This window comes from Brassica napus, unplaced genomic scaffold (assembly GCF_020379485.1).
Source record: "Brassica napus cultivar Da-Ae unplaced genomic scaffold, Da-Ae ScsIHWf_550;HRSCAF=826, whole genome shotgun sequence".
NCBI classification, from domain to species: domain Eukaryota; kingdom Viridiplantae; phylum Streptophyta; class Magnoliopsida; order Brassicales; family Brassicaceae; genus Brassica; species Brassica napus.
This window is the reverse complement of record NW_026016614.1, coordinates 13,990-29,572: the sequence shown is the minus strand read 5'-3', so window position 1 is coordinate 29,572 and position 15,583 is coordinate 13,990. Positions and strand designations below refer to the sequence as shown.

General features: G+C 35.5%; 3 protein-coding genes across 3 annotated transcripts; all 3 read right to left on the bottom strand.

The window, feature by feature from the left end:
• Nucleotides 1–914: 914 nt before the first annotated feature.
• LOC125604443 lies at nucleotides 915–3,592 on the bottom strand. Its single transcript, XM_048774835.1, has 2 exons — nucleotides 2,114–3,592; nucleotides 915–1,661 (listed from the first exon to the last, which is right to left on the bottom strand). Exons 1-2 carry the CDS (start codon nucleotides 3,190–3,192, stop codon nucleotides 980–982), a joined length of 1,761 nt encoding a protein of 586 aa, XP_048630792.1. The 5' UTR covers nucleotides 3,193–3,592; the 3' UTR covers nucleotides 915–979.
• A 3,594-nt stretch (nucleotides 3,593–7,186) lies between these two features.
• LOC125604441 (probable lipid phosphate phosphatase 4) lies at nucleotides 7,187–12,431 on the bottom strand. The gene is made up of 7 exons (XM_048774834.1): nucleotides 11,436–12,431; nucleotides 10,939–11,176; nucleotides 10,762–10,849; nucleotides 10,524–10,633; nucleotides 10,088–10,181; nucleotides 9,755–10,003; nucleotides 7,187–9,676 (listed from the first exon to the last, which is right to left on the bottom strand). Exons 2-7 carry the CDS (start codon nucleotides 11,152–11,154, stop codon nucleotides 9,516–9,518), a joined length of 918 nt encoding a protein of 305 aa, XP_048630791.1. The 5' UTR covers nucleotides 11,155–11,176; nucleotides 11,436–12,431; the 3' UTR covers nucleotides 7,187–9,515.
• Nucleotides 12,432–12,606: 175 nt separating this feature from the next.
• LOC106436127 lies at nucleotides 12,607–14,003 on the bottom strand. Its single transcript, XM_013877085.3, has 2 exons — nucleotides 13,648–14,003; nucleotides 12,607–13,294 (listed from the first exon to the last, which is right to left on the bottom strand). The coding sequence occupies exons 1-2, from the start codon at nucleotides 13,810–13,812 to the stop codon at nucleotides 12,725–12,727; spliced, it is 735 nt and encodes a 244-aa protein (XP_013732539.2). The 5' UTR covers nucleotides 13,813–14,003; the 3' UTR covers nucleotides 12,607–12,724.
• Between the last annotated feature and the right edge of the window lie 1,580 nt (nucleotides 14,004–15,583).

The window sequence follows — 15,583 nt, the reverse complement described above, 5'->3', positions numbered from 1 at the left end:
CGAACTATCAAAAACCCCATCCGGGATCTCAACCGAGTGCAGACCATCCTTGTGAGAGACCGCAACATCATACTTCTTCAAAACCCTCTTGTCCTGCGCAACAGAGACCCAGCTCGGAATTTTCTTCGAATCTGCAACATTTCCTGATTTCCCGACTACAGAGCCCTCGTCACAAAGCTCCTTTCCACCCCTGTCTCCCTCCGGCGAGACGGGAGAACCCGGCGGCGCCGCCAAATCCATCCTCAAAACCCTATCGCTAGTCGCTCTCAAAATCCCCTCAGACCAAAACGGTGCGTTTTTAAAAAACGCACATCTTTCTTAAAAAAAAGTTATTTTCTTCTTTTGCCATTTTTAGTAGTTCCACATTGTAAATTATCTTTCTGCTGATTTTCGTGGGGTATATATAGCCCAAGGCACATCTTTTGTAATATTTTTAGCTCAGTTCCGAAAGAAGTCCCAAGTATTTCATAGTTTCTAATGCATGATATTCTACCTCAAAACAAAAGATCAGCTTATGGACTTCCAAGATCCAAACCACCGGAAAAGAGTAGAGCTTTCCACATACATTGGGTCTAGACGGGAACATCTATATGTATAGTTACTTTTCTGAATGTGGTAAGTAAGCATGTTTTGTAGTTACCAAAAAAATGTATATATAAGATTATATGTAATGTGGGACTCTGTTTTGACGGACAGAGTTATACAGAAACAAGTTGGTTCTTGATCTAGACTAGAAAGTGCGGATAATATAGAAATAAATTGGTCGGTATATATATACGGTTGCATTTATATAGTTAATCTAAACAAGCAATTTTTCATATTCTTACAACACAGATATAGTTACTATAGAAATCATCCAAACAATTTTATTTTCCAAGAAAAAAATACACTAACAGTAATTAAAACACTTTAGAAGACTATATAGCAAAAGCCTACGACATTATTATATTATGCGTGATAAGCAACATCTATTTAGTGTTTAAAGCGGTTGAGACGCAGCCATATGTTGTTGTTCTTTGTCGTTATTAAGAGTCATCTGCTTGGACATATCAGCTAGAGCGGCTGCAGCTGCCGCAGGTGTCATGCTTTGGTACGGAGAAACTAATGGAATAGCATTGCTAACAGGAGGACGTTGTGCGTGGAAATACATTGTCTCCACAGGACCTCCAGAGTAACTCATGTATTGATGGTGTGGCTGTTGCAATTGCTGTTGCTGAATCTGATGAACCTGAGGGTTTTGCGATATAACAGCTTGGTAAACGTTTTGACCGGCTTCAGGTCTTGGGTAGAGCGGAGGAGTTCTTGCTGGGACATATTGTTGAGACTGCGGAACGGACATTACGTAAACCGGGTAGTTTTGCTGCTGATGAGAGTAAACCGGGATGCATTGTGATGGATGAGGGATGTACTGAGCACCTTGGTGTAAGATAGATTGTTGAACCGGGAGTTGGTGTTGTTGGTCCACAGTTGTGTATGTACCTGACTGAGACAGGATGAATGGTGTGGTTTGGACTGGAGTGGTTTCATGCGGAGGTATGCCGTGACTGGTTTGGACCAATGTGGTTTCAGGCTGTGTTATCGGGACTTTTGGGATAGCTGGAGCTTGTTCTTGGTAGTACAACGGCTTTGAAACTGAAGTAGCAGAAGAAATGCTAGTATCACTACATGGAAAATAACAATAACAACATGAAAAATTAGTATTTAGTAATAGACTTGAATAACAAACCTAACATGTAAAAGACTGAAAGATAACTTGAAATAACATTATTGTGCATTGAACGTCTTAAAATAATTTCTCCTTTGGTTTCTATAACATACTTTCAAAGTAGTCATCTATCTTTTTAGCTACTTAGCCTAATGTTCGCTTATAATTCAGACCCATATGAAGATCATAAAGCAAAAACAGAGCAAAGAGAACAAAAAATTCAAAACATGCTGAAACAATGGATGAGAATGAAAAAAAATTGGATGCCTAGTCCATAACATTTATCTATTTAATACAACAAAAGAGACTCCCATTTCACAAAATATTTGTACATCACTAGACCAAGAGACATACATATCAAACAATATATCCGAGTAAATAAAGAGTGGCAGTAGAAGATGAAAGTACCTTGCAATAGAATCAGGAGATGTCAAGCCATACCCGCCGGCACCCCGGAGAGGGATCAACAATGGCTGCATCGGCAACGGTGGCTTTTTGTATCCAACCATCACACTGGGATCTGATCGATCGTCATCCGATGAAGCCTGACAATTTCTTACGGCAGTAACATTATCAATAGGTGCATTGTTATACCCCATCATTGGTTGATTTTCCATCAAACCAATGCAATCTTCCAAAGGCCTCTGAGTATGGACGTTTGAAAAGCTCATCTGAGTAAACTGTTCTTCGCTGACTCTAACGTGGATCGTTGGCAAGTTGGCAGTGGATGGAGAAGAAGAGGAAGAACCACCGGTGGTGTCCAACATAGGCGAATCAGGCATCGAACTCATATGCATCTCCTGATGAGACATCACATTGTTTGTGATGTAATCTCCTCGCTTGTTGTTCTCACCACCAACATCAGTTTCTAGTTCTTGAACATCGGTCTCTTCATCAAGATTCACCAAGGTGTTATTCACAGCGGCAGAATCCGACAACCCACGAGGAAGCAAACCGGGTTGGTTCAAAGCATCAACGAACCACGTCTCCGACTTTGCGCTGTTAAGCAAAGATCCCATGGTAGCAGCCGTCTCAAGCTTGTTAGCAAAAAGGAACAACCGTATCCGATGCGTTGCCCTCGTCGTTGCTGATGACGTCGCGCGGTCGTATTCCTCGATCATGTTCTCAAGATCTTCATCGGTAGTGATGGTTACGAGAGAATCAAGATCTTCGTTAGGGAGCTGGTACTTGAGTGTGAAGGACCGGCCGTTGAGAAGCATAGTAGAGAGACGAGATCGAAGCGAGGCTAGTGAAGAGCGTCGATCAACAACAACTAGACGTGTCTCGCCGCTGGAGTACGTTAGGGCCATGTCGTGTGGACGAGGCATGATGTGGCCGCCAAAGCTGCACATAAGACGAAGCTTAATGTCTGGGACGGACGCAAGTAGCTCCGTATCAAGAGCAACAGCACGTGGGGATCCATCAACCATTGTAGCTGAAGTAAGGTTTGGGACTAGTTGCGGTATAGATGAAAGTGGAGTCTCCATATGTTCTATTGGTGTTGATGAACTTGTTAATATTCGGACTAATCTGTTTGTATTATAAAACAAAAACAAACAAGGATGAAACGTTAGATTCTCTGCATGTTGGACTAGGACGATTATATATACCTCTCGAAAACTAGTAGTGGAAAATATTTAGCTTTCTTTTCTTCTTCCTCCTTTATATATACATCGAGGATCGATCACGCATTCACGCTTACACGGTTACACCCCATGTGTATAGCTTTGGTACCAGCGTGATATTTTATTAAACGTTATGACCTCCAAAGCTGGTTGCTCGAATCAAAATTAAAGTTTTTTTTTGTAGATTTTAAGATTGGTCTATGTTATCATTATAAAAAATCTTGTAAGTTTTGTCGGCATTTGGTAAATAAATAAAGGTTTGTACGTCTAATAATAAAATACAATTTGGTTATAGCGCTGACATATACATATATATTTTTTAAAGGTCTTCGTACCTACATTTTTTTTTTAATTTTACAAACTGACTGATGAAATGAAAGAAAATAAAAATCAAATCAAAACAAACCACCAAAACGGACCAAAACTGGACAAGTGTTTATACATAAATTATAGTCGTGGCTTATAATTCAATCGACGCATTGCATTTAGGATCAGTACTGAGATTTAAAAAGCTATAAATAGGTTTTTTTTGCTAAAAAGCTATAAATAGTTTATTGTAAACCTTAATGTTTCATAACTTAAAGACATAAAATTATATGTTAATTGTTTAAAATTCGGAGGCCAATCAATACTAATGGTTTTTTCTTCCAAATGTTAATGTTTCATTGGATTATATCCAAGACTTGCTCTTTTTTAATCTGTAAAGAAGTAAAACTGAATATATCTTGCTCTATTTGAATCTGGAAAAGAAGTTAAACTGAATTTATATCTTAACGTTTCATAAGAAATTTTATTACAAAATAATGTAGATCAACAATGTATAGATTTGAGCTAAATTAACTTCTTTGTTAATACACATTTATCATAATAATATAATGTCGAGATTTGTGTGCTTTATAAAATTGTTTGCCTCACTCCTAGCCTATCCAGCTGGAAACTCGCTTTCTGAGGGACTGACACGTGTCCAACTTCTCCAAAACTCTACGTTTCATTGTTTTCGATTGGTTTTATGGGCTTTCTTAAAAGATTAGCTTAAGCCCACTTCTTTTCCTTTTTTTTTTGAACAACGCCCACATCTTTTCCTTTTTTTTTGAACAACGCCCACATCTTTTCCTTTATAATTCAATACACCGTAAACGATACATCGGAGAATAGCCGCCTATGAATGAATTCTTTTGATGCTAACCTGCAATGAAGATCCAAGTGTTTGCTGGGTCCTAATAATTTTCCATCAAAAACAATTAGGAGCCACCGTCATTGTTTAGTCCATTCGAATTCTTCTACCCAAGGATGAATTTCAGCATTGTTACAGTAATCGTCTGGGTTCAAGCATCTTCAATAAAAGCTCAAATTAACTCCAAATTCACACATCACACGATCTCTCATTCAATGAATCTACGCATTCATTCATTTGTGTGATTCTGCTACTATAAATATGAAAGATTTCTTTCTAAAATTTTATCGATTCATTGGCGAGAGAGAAGCTTCCCTCAAGTGTTCTATGGCTGCTCGGATCGAAAAGCTCTTGAGAGATGTTGATGGTCTGTATTGGATTAGAGCTCATTGGTATATGATACTCTTCAGTGCGTCAAGGGTAGCCGCCAAAGTCCTGAACCTGTTCATACCACCGCCATAGAATCTCGGATTCGGCGGGAGTGGTTGTGATTGGAAGCGTCATTGGTGCGGGTGGAGCTACGGTGAGCTCCAATTGATTGAAAAGTTCGTAGATATAATATCACAGTTGAAAGAACAATTGAATTTGATAGTTGCAATCACTTTTAATGCTTTAGGTACACCCCAAAGAGATGCCCTCCGGTTCAGCTTTCACCTAAGTACCCTGATCCACCACCTTCTGCTCCTACAACTACGGCTACCGATGATCCTACCGCCGCTTTTCGCGAGCAACCTAAGAAGCTCAGAGCCGATTTTGTCAAGGCTGCTAAACAGGTTACTCTCCTTCTTTCTTCAGATTTAGTTAAGATTATGTGAAATACATGTTATTTTTATTCTGCTGTTTTGAGTCCTTGGCGTGGTACTTTGTTTTGTTGAAGTTTGATGCTTTGGTTGCATCCCTTCCGTTATCAGACGGAGGTGAAGAATCTCAGTTGAGAATAATCGCTGAATTCCAGATAATATAAGTCTCACTCACTGATATTTTATGTTTGGTAAATCATCTTCTGTTCCCTTCTCTACCATTTTTCTTCAGGTTGAAAATGATTTTACTGGCCAAGAGCTCCAAAAACGATTGGAGGCTGCAGGTAAAATTTTCCTGGCCAATCTTTAGTTTTTTCTTTGGTTGTTACTACCCCACACTAGGACTAAGATGTTGTTTAACCATTGCAAGGAGATCTCTTTAGTGGTTAAAGCTATGAGAGAGGTGATGAATCTGATCCCTACGCATAGAGCTTCACTCGCTGTGGCACAAGTAATGGATGAAACTTTCTCTTTTTGATGATGAAATATTGTATCATCTTGGATTGTGCTTTGGTATGAAGATTAGTGATTGTTAATGGGATCCAACTATTGCTGGGTTGGGAGATTATCACAAATGAGATCATGATGTAAAAAAAGTATTTGGGATCTTTAAAGTCATGTAAATATATTTATGGTACCTTCATAAAGAAATAGAACTTTAAAACGTAATAGCAATAGAAAGCTTTTCTTCTTTCATAACTGATATAAAACGTAATATATAGAACTTAAAAGCACTGCAATGATGTATATATCCTTAAACCAACGGTGTTAAGTCTCGAGGTATTAAGGCAAACCGTTCACGACCAACACGGTAGGCCCGAGAGCAACTCAAGAGCAGGATCTACACAAGCCAAGGAAACGATGTTCTGAAACATCTAACCAAAGAGACATATTACTTCGTCCCTGAAAGCCAGCTTCTCAAAAATCTGAGTTTATACTACACGCACAACTCTGGGAAGCAAAAACTCAAAATGAACCGAAATTTAAATTTCTTAATATGTTTTAATCAATAAAATTAAATTACAGCCAAGATTTTTGAAAAAAAATAAACCAATATATATATATATGAAATATTAAAGAAAAATTTAAATCTACTTACTAAAGTGTACGTTAGAATATCTTATAAAGCATTTAGGTCGTCATCACCATTAGCAACTATATATAGAAAAGCTATGCCAAACTTCAATACATTCTGTTATGTTTAAAATTACGTAAATAAATTACGTAAAAATGTCAAATAAAGTATATAGATAATGATTCTGAAAAGATACAAAATATGAATGGTTAAATTAGAATGGTTTAGGTTTGTAGTAAGTTAAACTGAAAAATCTTATAGATTGCTTCCGCTGTGTTTTACGCTTATGTGGATTTTGGTGTAAACTACAGTCCTAATTAAAATTTACATATAAATTAAAACTATTCTAAAATTAGTTATAAAAAGAAAAATTATTATTAAAATTATTTAGTAAAATAGGCTTATAGCTTTTTCTGGTTTATGACCAAAAAAACATCTACATGAACATGCTAGATTAGCTAAAAACAATTCTTAGAGATACATATACCACCGTTAAACTTACAAATTTAACAAATATTTAAATAAAATATATAAAATACTACACATATAATCTCATGAAAATATGAAATAAGAATGTAAATCTCTAAAAAAAAAAATACAAACGAAATAGATGGTAAATAGTAAAATTTATAAATATATTTAACAGAGAATAAAAACTCATATATATATATATATATATATATATATAAATATAAACAAATATCAAAAGTTAAAAAATATATATTTTTCCGCTTTTACCACCATCAAACTTAAAACTTATACATACATTTAATAAAATATATATAATACTACACAAAAATAAATTCACGCAAGTACGAAGATGAGAATGTATTTTCACTAGAAAACACACTACCTAGATGGATGCTAAAAATTATAATAGCAATTTCATAATACATATATATTTTTTTTTTTTGTAAATTTTTTTTTTTTTTTTTTTATCAAATGTGATGAACAGATGTAGCTCAAGTCATCACAAAATGAAAGATGACCAAGCAAACGATGAGCACCTTAAAAGAGAAATCCAAACCTAAAGATGGAAACCATCAAAAAGCCTTTCCTTCTCCTTCTTTTCTTTACCAGAGATGTAATTTCATAATACATATTTGACAGCAAGTAAACACTCAAATCTATACGTAAAAGATATAAAATCTAAAATGTTAACCAAAACAAATACTGTATAATTTTTTTGCACCGACAACATTCTTAAAAGCTCACGTTTTTTTTTTAAAATAAAAATAATCTGACCACTGCATCTCTATTTCAACAGAAAAGATTTTTCTGAATATGCACAAATAACTCATATTGCGATCATACAACTTTCTTTCACACAATCACTTTTTGCCGGACAAAATTCTTTACAACCATAAGAATTCATCCACTCATTATATGTAAATGATAACCAAACAAACAAATAATAATTGCTTTCAACAAAAAAAATTACTCAAATAACAAGTACCTCATTTCTGCGCTGCACCGGCTACTAGATAACTAATACCAAGTAGTATATATCATTACATATTTTGGATTATTCTTATTAATTTTGTGTTCTCTATAAAATATAAAATAGTGAATTTTAATGTTAATGTTATTTTTATCTTAAAACAAAATATATTTATTAAAAATAACAATATAATCTCAAAATTTTATTTATTATTTGTTTGTTAATAATATTGCTTTCAGTTTAGAATAAATATTTATAAAAGTAAAATATATTTTTATATAAAACAGTTTTTTCAGATGTTTCCGCCCGTAGGGCGGGCCGATCCTAGTGTTTGATAAAATATGATTCTTATTTCTGTCATTTAACATGGTTAACTTTAAATTATTTACAATTTCCAACATTACAGCTAGCTGCAATTTGTTTGCGGAAAGTTGTAAAAAACTTCCATGTAAGTAATACTCCATATTCTGTTGAAAATGAATATGAAATGATTCATATGCATGCATTTTATAAGTCATATAACAAATGTAGTTTTGCTTTGTTCACTGGTTATCAAAAGATGAAAATATTGTTTAATGAAATGGATCGTCTCCGAAGAAGATCGATGAATCTAGACCTTATGGGAAAATGAAAAACCAAACCCATGTGGATAACTTTCGGTGACCGTGTCCGGTTCACTTCAACCGGACGTTTCACGTTCGATTCCCAACATGACACTTCATTAAGATTCATTTATCCGAAGATGGAGCACTAATTGTAGTACAATAGAGCAGGATCGTCTCAAATTAATTTTAGACCATATTTAAAAAAATTATTAATCGTATATTTTATTAAGTAATTTTAAAATTTAATAATTTTGTTTAATTTTTTTAATTATAAATTCTAAATTTAACATTATATCAAAAATTTTAAAGTTTCTTACCATAATTTATCTATCTACTTTTTTAAAAAATTAAACTTTTTTGTTTTTATATTTTGGGTCCTGTTCGACCGCTCCACTTGCGGTGTTGCTAGACGGCCCTCCAATAGAGAGATGTCGTAAAGAAAAAAGTAGCACAATAGAGACCCTTTAAAACTAACGTCACGTTAAATAGTTATCTTTGTTTGTTTTCATGTATTTCAACTTTGTTAACCACATAAGCTTGGTAGAATGGTACGGCGGACATGAAAATGTGTTGAGTTTGAAACTATCAAACGTAGATTTACGTGTTTGTGTGGTTATACGACATGAATATTTAGTTTTCATTGCAAACATTCAGATATGTCTGATATTGGTAAACAAGCTCCTATAAGATTAGTCGGTTGTACCTTGGCCCGCTAGATATTCCAAATTATGGGAAGATAAAAAAATTAGTTTTGGAAGCTAAACTTGAGTACACAGAACCTCTGTTTGACCAAAAAAACGGTTAAAATTACAAATATTTTGAAGGAAGAAACACTTTGCTTAATTTATACGGATCCAACGTTGAAATCAGAACCCAGAGAGAAAATTATGAACCAAACTAAACCAATGCTAACCAAACAACATCTTTGAGAACACGGTTAACAACAGTTATATGCTACATATTGAAATGTATATTTTAGGCAAAGTAACATTTGAGCTGTAGTATCAAATTACCAGTAGGTCAGACATGTATAATCATGTAGTTATAAATTATACACATAAATAAATTAAAATGTGCACAGGGAATATTATCATTCAGAATCAGTGCTTCCTCGATTACGGTGGTGCGGCATGGAGGTAGAGCCAAGCTCAACGTCGTTTTCCAACATCTCTCGTGAACTGCTCCGAGTCATCGTTGTGTCACGACGACTACTCTCGGCCAACATTCTAAAATACGCATGTGGTGCCCATCCTATTAATTTTATAAAATCATTATAATCGTTAACCTCAATTCATGAAAGGAATGACATGATAACAAAAAGTTTATTACCATTGTCGTCGTATGGGTAAGGGAAAAAGTGGAGGTAAGATAAAGAAGCGAAAAATATTCCGATGATCGCACCGGCGAAGACGTCGGTCCAATGGTGCCAATAGTCGTCGACGCGTGTTATTCCGATGAGAACTGCGACGAGTATTGGTAAGAACACAAGGCATAGCTTTGCCACGTGTCCTCTTCTGTCAAAGACTTTGATCTTCCCCGATAAGTACCATGCAAGGAAAGTTAAACCGGCGAAGGACCCTGCATTTTTATACCGTAATTAACCGGTTTAGTTAACCGGAATTGATTTATATTTAACGACTTTGATGTTTTTAGAAGACTTACAGGAAGTGTGACCGCTAGGAAAACTCTTGTAACCTTCTTTGATGATCTTTTTAAGTCCGTGGCACACAACATCCTTAGTAACCGAATCAAATTTCTGCATTTTTTTCATTTTTGTTTAATATAAGAAAAAAAACTTTATGATATTAGAGCTATACAAGAAGCCCCAGTGATCTTATTTGATCAATAGATTAACTTTTATTCTTCGTGTTCTAGTTAAGCTTTTATCTTCCTTTATTTTCTTGCACACTATTAAGCTCCTCACTAACTCAAAGGTTACGTCTCTTGATTAACAATCCTATGTATACTAATTATTGATTTGCAAAGAGGCCCCTAACACACATGAACCTATCATTAAATTTTATGCGACATATGAGACAAGCTGGGCTTCTTTGGTGTCCAAATTAAGAAGTAATGAATTGGTGGAGATGTTTTATACCGCTTTACCATCGGGAAAACATCGGTGGAAGAAGTTAGGTCGTGGCCTACCGACCGCGTTTTTGATGGAATCAGTGGTGACTCCAGTTACAAGACATGAGAATCCAATACCTATACACAACACACAAATACTACTAAATCATGCCGATCAATGATTTATGTATGGTTTCGGTTTAAAATTCCAATTTTACACGAAGTATACATTTGAGCATGATCAGTATAAGTAGAAATGATCTTACCGAGAATGGCGTGATGAAGATCATAAACATCTCTTCCAAAGTAATAGTACACTGTGAAGATGCATATCGGAACCAATATACAAATAATCTACACACATAATCAGCTACATTGGCACTGCTTTCTTGTGATGAAAGGCATAGTGAGATAAACTTTTTTTTTGAAACAAGTGTGCTTACCGGGACAGCCCAAATAGGGATGGTGTCCTGATACAATGGGAAAGTTAGATCGGTCAACATGTCTGGCCCGATGTAGCGATGAAAAGGCTCCATAATGTTGAGAACAATGATGACGATACCGAGGAGGACGAGGATGATCCAGTCAATTAGATGTTCTCGAGCCACTTTCCATCCATGGCTCTTTACCGTGTGAGATCCAAGCGTTATCTTACCCATCTCGCAGGCTAATTACATCGACCTAAAAACAGCAGTTTCATTGTAACATATGTATACACAATCTATTCTTCTTTTTTTCAGAACTAAATTTTAATTGTGTTGTGCATAAAAAATTCTAAAACGAGCGAAAATATACTTAGATTTTGTTTGTTTTCTTGTTCATATCATCGATCAACGCAATGAAGGAATTATTTATCGAAAAAAATAAAATAAATAATTTAATCATGCATACATACATGAATAAACAATTAGACATAAAGATGATGGAATAAAAAGGTTACCTGGTAAAAATGCGAAAAGAAACGATGGACGATCGAGGTTTAAAAACCCTAATTAATGTTTCTATTACGGTTGCGTTGCAATTTACAAACGAATCAATGAAACAATAACTTCTGAAGATGTGAATGGTTTTGTGATTTTTTTTTTTTTTTTTGATAAAGAACGGTTTTGTGATTTTGGGGAGGAAAGATCGACGATAAATATGTTTTATCGCAAAATTAAGTTTTTTTTTTCAGAACATTATATTACTTTGTTTTTCCCTTGTTTTTTTGTCTTTTTTTTTCTCACCATTGGATGTGGCTTTAAAACAAAAATAACTATACCTAAATGAAGATATTCATTTATTTGCAAAGTGGTGGTAGCCTAATAGAAAGTTGGTTCCTTTGAGTCTAGGTTTCAAACTTCTTATTTTTCAAATTAAAATTTTCAAATACTTTCGACAAGATATATGGGCATAACTCCCACGATCTTAAGAAAAATTATTTGTTTTTAGCCTCTAAAATTTTGAGCATATAACATAATAGTCTGTAAGACTGTAACAGTTCCACTACTATGTTATAACGCCTAACTAAATCTGGTTATATGCGTTCTTTCTTTGTATAGTAACATTAAGCTTGATTGCTTGAACGTTTCTAGTTTTTGACAGAATATAGAGAGCAGGAAGAGCCTGCTGCATCTCTAGCTACTCTTTTGTGCTCTCTATACTTCTGTCACCACGATTATATTATCTTCTCTCTTACCTACACACAAATTATATACAGTCACATCTATCTATGCATAATACTTCTTTTTTATCGATGCATAATACTTGCATTATACTTACATGGTGCATGCATCTCACATCCAATAGAAACATCTCGGATTTGCTTAAATTATGCATTTTTAATTAGTGAGCACTTGCTTTCTTGCCCCTACTTGAACGCAGTTAAGGATTCGTTTTGTTGTAGTAATTTTGAGCTTTTATGTTGCGCATGTATAGACCAATATAGGTTGTCATATGCAAGACTTGAGAGAACATATACCAACTTGCATTGTGATACATCTTTGATTCATTTAGCAGGCATTGCAATAAGCTTCAGTGCCACAAAAATTACATAGAATATATTCTACAGAGTACAGACCATAGCATTATTCTCGATTGTTTATTTGCGTTTTGCGTAAGTGTTAGCGTTTCATATGATAATCTTCTCATCATTGTTACATGAAAACGCAAATAAACAATCACATTTCAGAAACACTCCGCAAATATATCTCTCTTGAAACTCAACGAACAACCCCCCACACAAAGAATCTAGAGAGCATGAACCACTGACTCGATTTCACCGTCCATCGACTCAGCAGTTTCTCTAAACGACTGGCTATGAAGACGCCTAGTAAAAGAAGTGGTCGTGTCCAAGAAATACAAAATCGAAGACATCATACAACAGCACACAAACATGGGGATGGGACCAAAGTTCCACAGGAATAGAGGGAATGAGAAGTAGAAAGCCCTCAACCCGAGAAACCAGAAGTAGAGAGCTCGGTTCAGGTTCCTAGCCACGTACTCGCAGTGCTCTTTTTCCCCTCTGGAGACGGGCACAGTGACAAGGAAACTAACGTGAGCGTAGTACCTGATGGACTGGACGTTGCAGAGAAAGGCCATGAGGAAACAGATGAGGATTGAGAAGTTCTTGATGGTTGCAAGGAGAGGGCTTTTGTTGCCGTATATCATAGGCGACGCTGTGGATTCCGAAGCGGAGGTGCTGCTTACGAAGAGGCCGATGATGGAACAGAGAGTGATTGCTGTTGTGGCTAAAACGGTTGATGCCATTATGTTGTTCCTGATTGTCTGTACTGCCAATACACCGTTTTTCATCGGATCCTGCACAAATAACAATGACCAAAACTGAAATTTAAACAGCAAACTCAACTAGAAGGAACTAACAAATCACTCTAGTGAAAGCCATTGTCTAGCTCCAAGGTTAAGCCACAGTCTACTACTCTAAGTTTTTTTTTTCTTTTTTTTTGTAACTGTACTCAAAAGTTGATTCTAACTTTTGGAGATCACATCTTTACATCACTTAACAGCTAAAAGTATTTACCTTTACTGTTCTCATCATGATCATTACTCATAAACCCTTTTCAATTTTTTCTATGTTTTAGCTAATCCACAAACTATGCTTTTATCAGTTTTCAATTGTATCGAAAGAAGAAGAGGAGAAGGGAGAAACGTACGTCCATCATAGCGAAGACCCATAGTCGTCGAGATTCAGCGTTGAGGGAGATAGCGGTGAGCTTGGGACGGTGGATAATGGTGTAGCCGAGCCAGACATGGTAACCGACCATCACGGCGAGACCCGCCGGCACTAGTACTAAATCCAACGATTCCTCCTTCCACATTTCTAAATTCTACTCCGCCGCAGAGAGATACTCGATGTTTCCGATGAGACAGGGATCGTTGGTCAAAAGATTTTGGCAGAGAAAACGAGAGAGTGAGAGACGCAGGAAGAGACAAAGCACGAAGCTGGAAAGGGAGAGTTTTCACGTGGGTCGCACGTGTTGACACTAACAAAAAAACAAACTCCAAGGTCAATTGGGGTGGGGGGGGGGGGGGGGGGCATCTGCATCTCTCCTCTCTCTCTCTCTCGACTCGACATCTTTTCGGTTTTCAAACAAATTTAGGCCTAAAACCCCATTTTATTGGGCTTTTGTAGGACCTATGTCGGTTTTTATAAGAAAACCAAGGTTTTTAAACCGGATCGGACATCGACTCGGTATTGTTACTGGGTGACTGGTTGAACCGGTTCAACTGGTTCAACCGGGTTTTAAGATTTTGTTATATATATATATATATATATGTGTGTGGGGAAATGTGATTACCAGAAAATACACTTAGAAATATTTTAGTATTAATAAATAAACATATAATTAAATAATTATTAAATAATTTTTTTATGATCACTAACTATTGGTTTTGCGCCTGACCACTATTCTTTATATTTTTTTATATATAAGTTAAAATAAAATGAACCATCAATGGATATAAACATATATAGTGCGTATAATTGAAAAGAAGAAAACAAAGGCTAATCTTCCTTTGGACAAGAAAACACAAGGAAACAAATATAAATAAGAAACATTTACATTTGCAAAAGAAGGAAACAAATGTTAATAAAAATTAAAAGAGGAAAGAAACGATTGTGGATTTCAAACGGAATGGTAAGAATCTAGAATCCAATAAAAACGTACCATTTTTACATCACAAATTAATGCAGTTACATTTATTATTTACTGAACCGGGTTTATTTATTGACCCGAATCGCCGGTTTAGCCGGTTTTTGATCGGTTTTGACGGTTCAATTTCAATCCGGGTTTTAACTCAACCCGGACTCAGTATGTTAACCGATTCACGGTTGAACCGGTCGGACCGGCCGGTCCGGTCCGGTTTTCAAAACCTTGGTTTTGACCTAATTAACAACGATACAACACATATTTTCTATAATAATACAATTGTGCTCTTTTAAACAACCGACACAACCTGCAACCAAAACCATTTAAAATTAATAATTAGTTAATGTAAAAGATAGATCATGGTTTTCTCTTGTTCACATATCATTAAAGCTAAATTTTGATAGATTAATTAAGAGGGAAAGGTGAATATGTATGATCCACGACGCAACCGTTTGGAATCACGGCGGTGAGAGAAGAAGACAGATTTCCATGTCTCGTGCTGTGACAGAATGGGGAGGTTTCTGGGATTCTGAAAGGTTCGAGCAAGACGGCACCACATCGGCTGCAAGGCAAAGTCGATTTCCGATTCATATTCAAGAAGATAATTTCAAGCAAATAAGTTTCTGTTGGTGGTCAAGAATAACAATGGTGGACTGGTGAGTGCATGTCGCCTTGTCTGAAAAAGAGAGAGATGAAAAAGATGGAATCACCAACTATACTATATCGTATAGTATACTAGGGGAAACCCGCCCTACGGGCGGGCAGCGAATGAATGAATAATATAAAAGTATCTTAAATTGTAATGAAACTATAAACTTATTATTAATTAAAATAACATAGACTTTAATTATTTGTTTTGTTATTTTTTCTCATCATTTTAAATAATTCGATGAAAATGATAATGGCTACATTTGATTTTTTTTAAAAATATTTGTTTTAC

Excerpts from the sequence above, each read along its gene's own strand:
- LOC125604441 (XM_048774834.1), bottom strand. The coding sequence starts at position 11,154 with ATGGGTAAGATAACGCTTGGATCTCACACGGTAAAGAGCCATGGATGG. Across the intron at positions 10,634-10,761 it reads TCTTCATCACGCCATTCTCG|GTATTGGATTCTCATGTCTT; the intron begins GTAAGATCATTT and ends TGTTGTGTATAG. Across the intron at positions 10,004-10,087 it reads TCCTAGCGGTCACACTTCCT|GGTCCTTCGCCGGTTTAACT; the intron begins GTAAGTCTTCTA and ends ATAAAAATGCAG.
- LOC106436127 (XM_013877085.3), bottom strand. The coding sequence starts at position 13,812 with ATGTGGAAGGAGGAATCGTTGGATTTAGTACTAGTGCCGGCGGGTCTC. Across the intron at positions 13,295-13,647 it reads GGGTCTTCGCTATGATGGAC|GATCCGATGAAAAACGGTGT; the intron begins GTACGTTTCTCC and ends TTATTTGTGCAG.
- LOC125604443 (XM_048774835.1), bottom strand. The coding sequence starts at position 3,192 with ATGGAGACTCCACTTTCATCTATACCGCAACTAGTCCCAAACCTTACT. Across the intron at positions 1,662-2,113 it reads TCTCCTGATTCTATTGCAAG|TGATACTAGCATTTCTTCTG; the intron begins GTACTTTCATCT and ends TTTTCCATGTAG.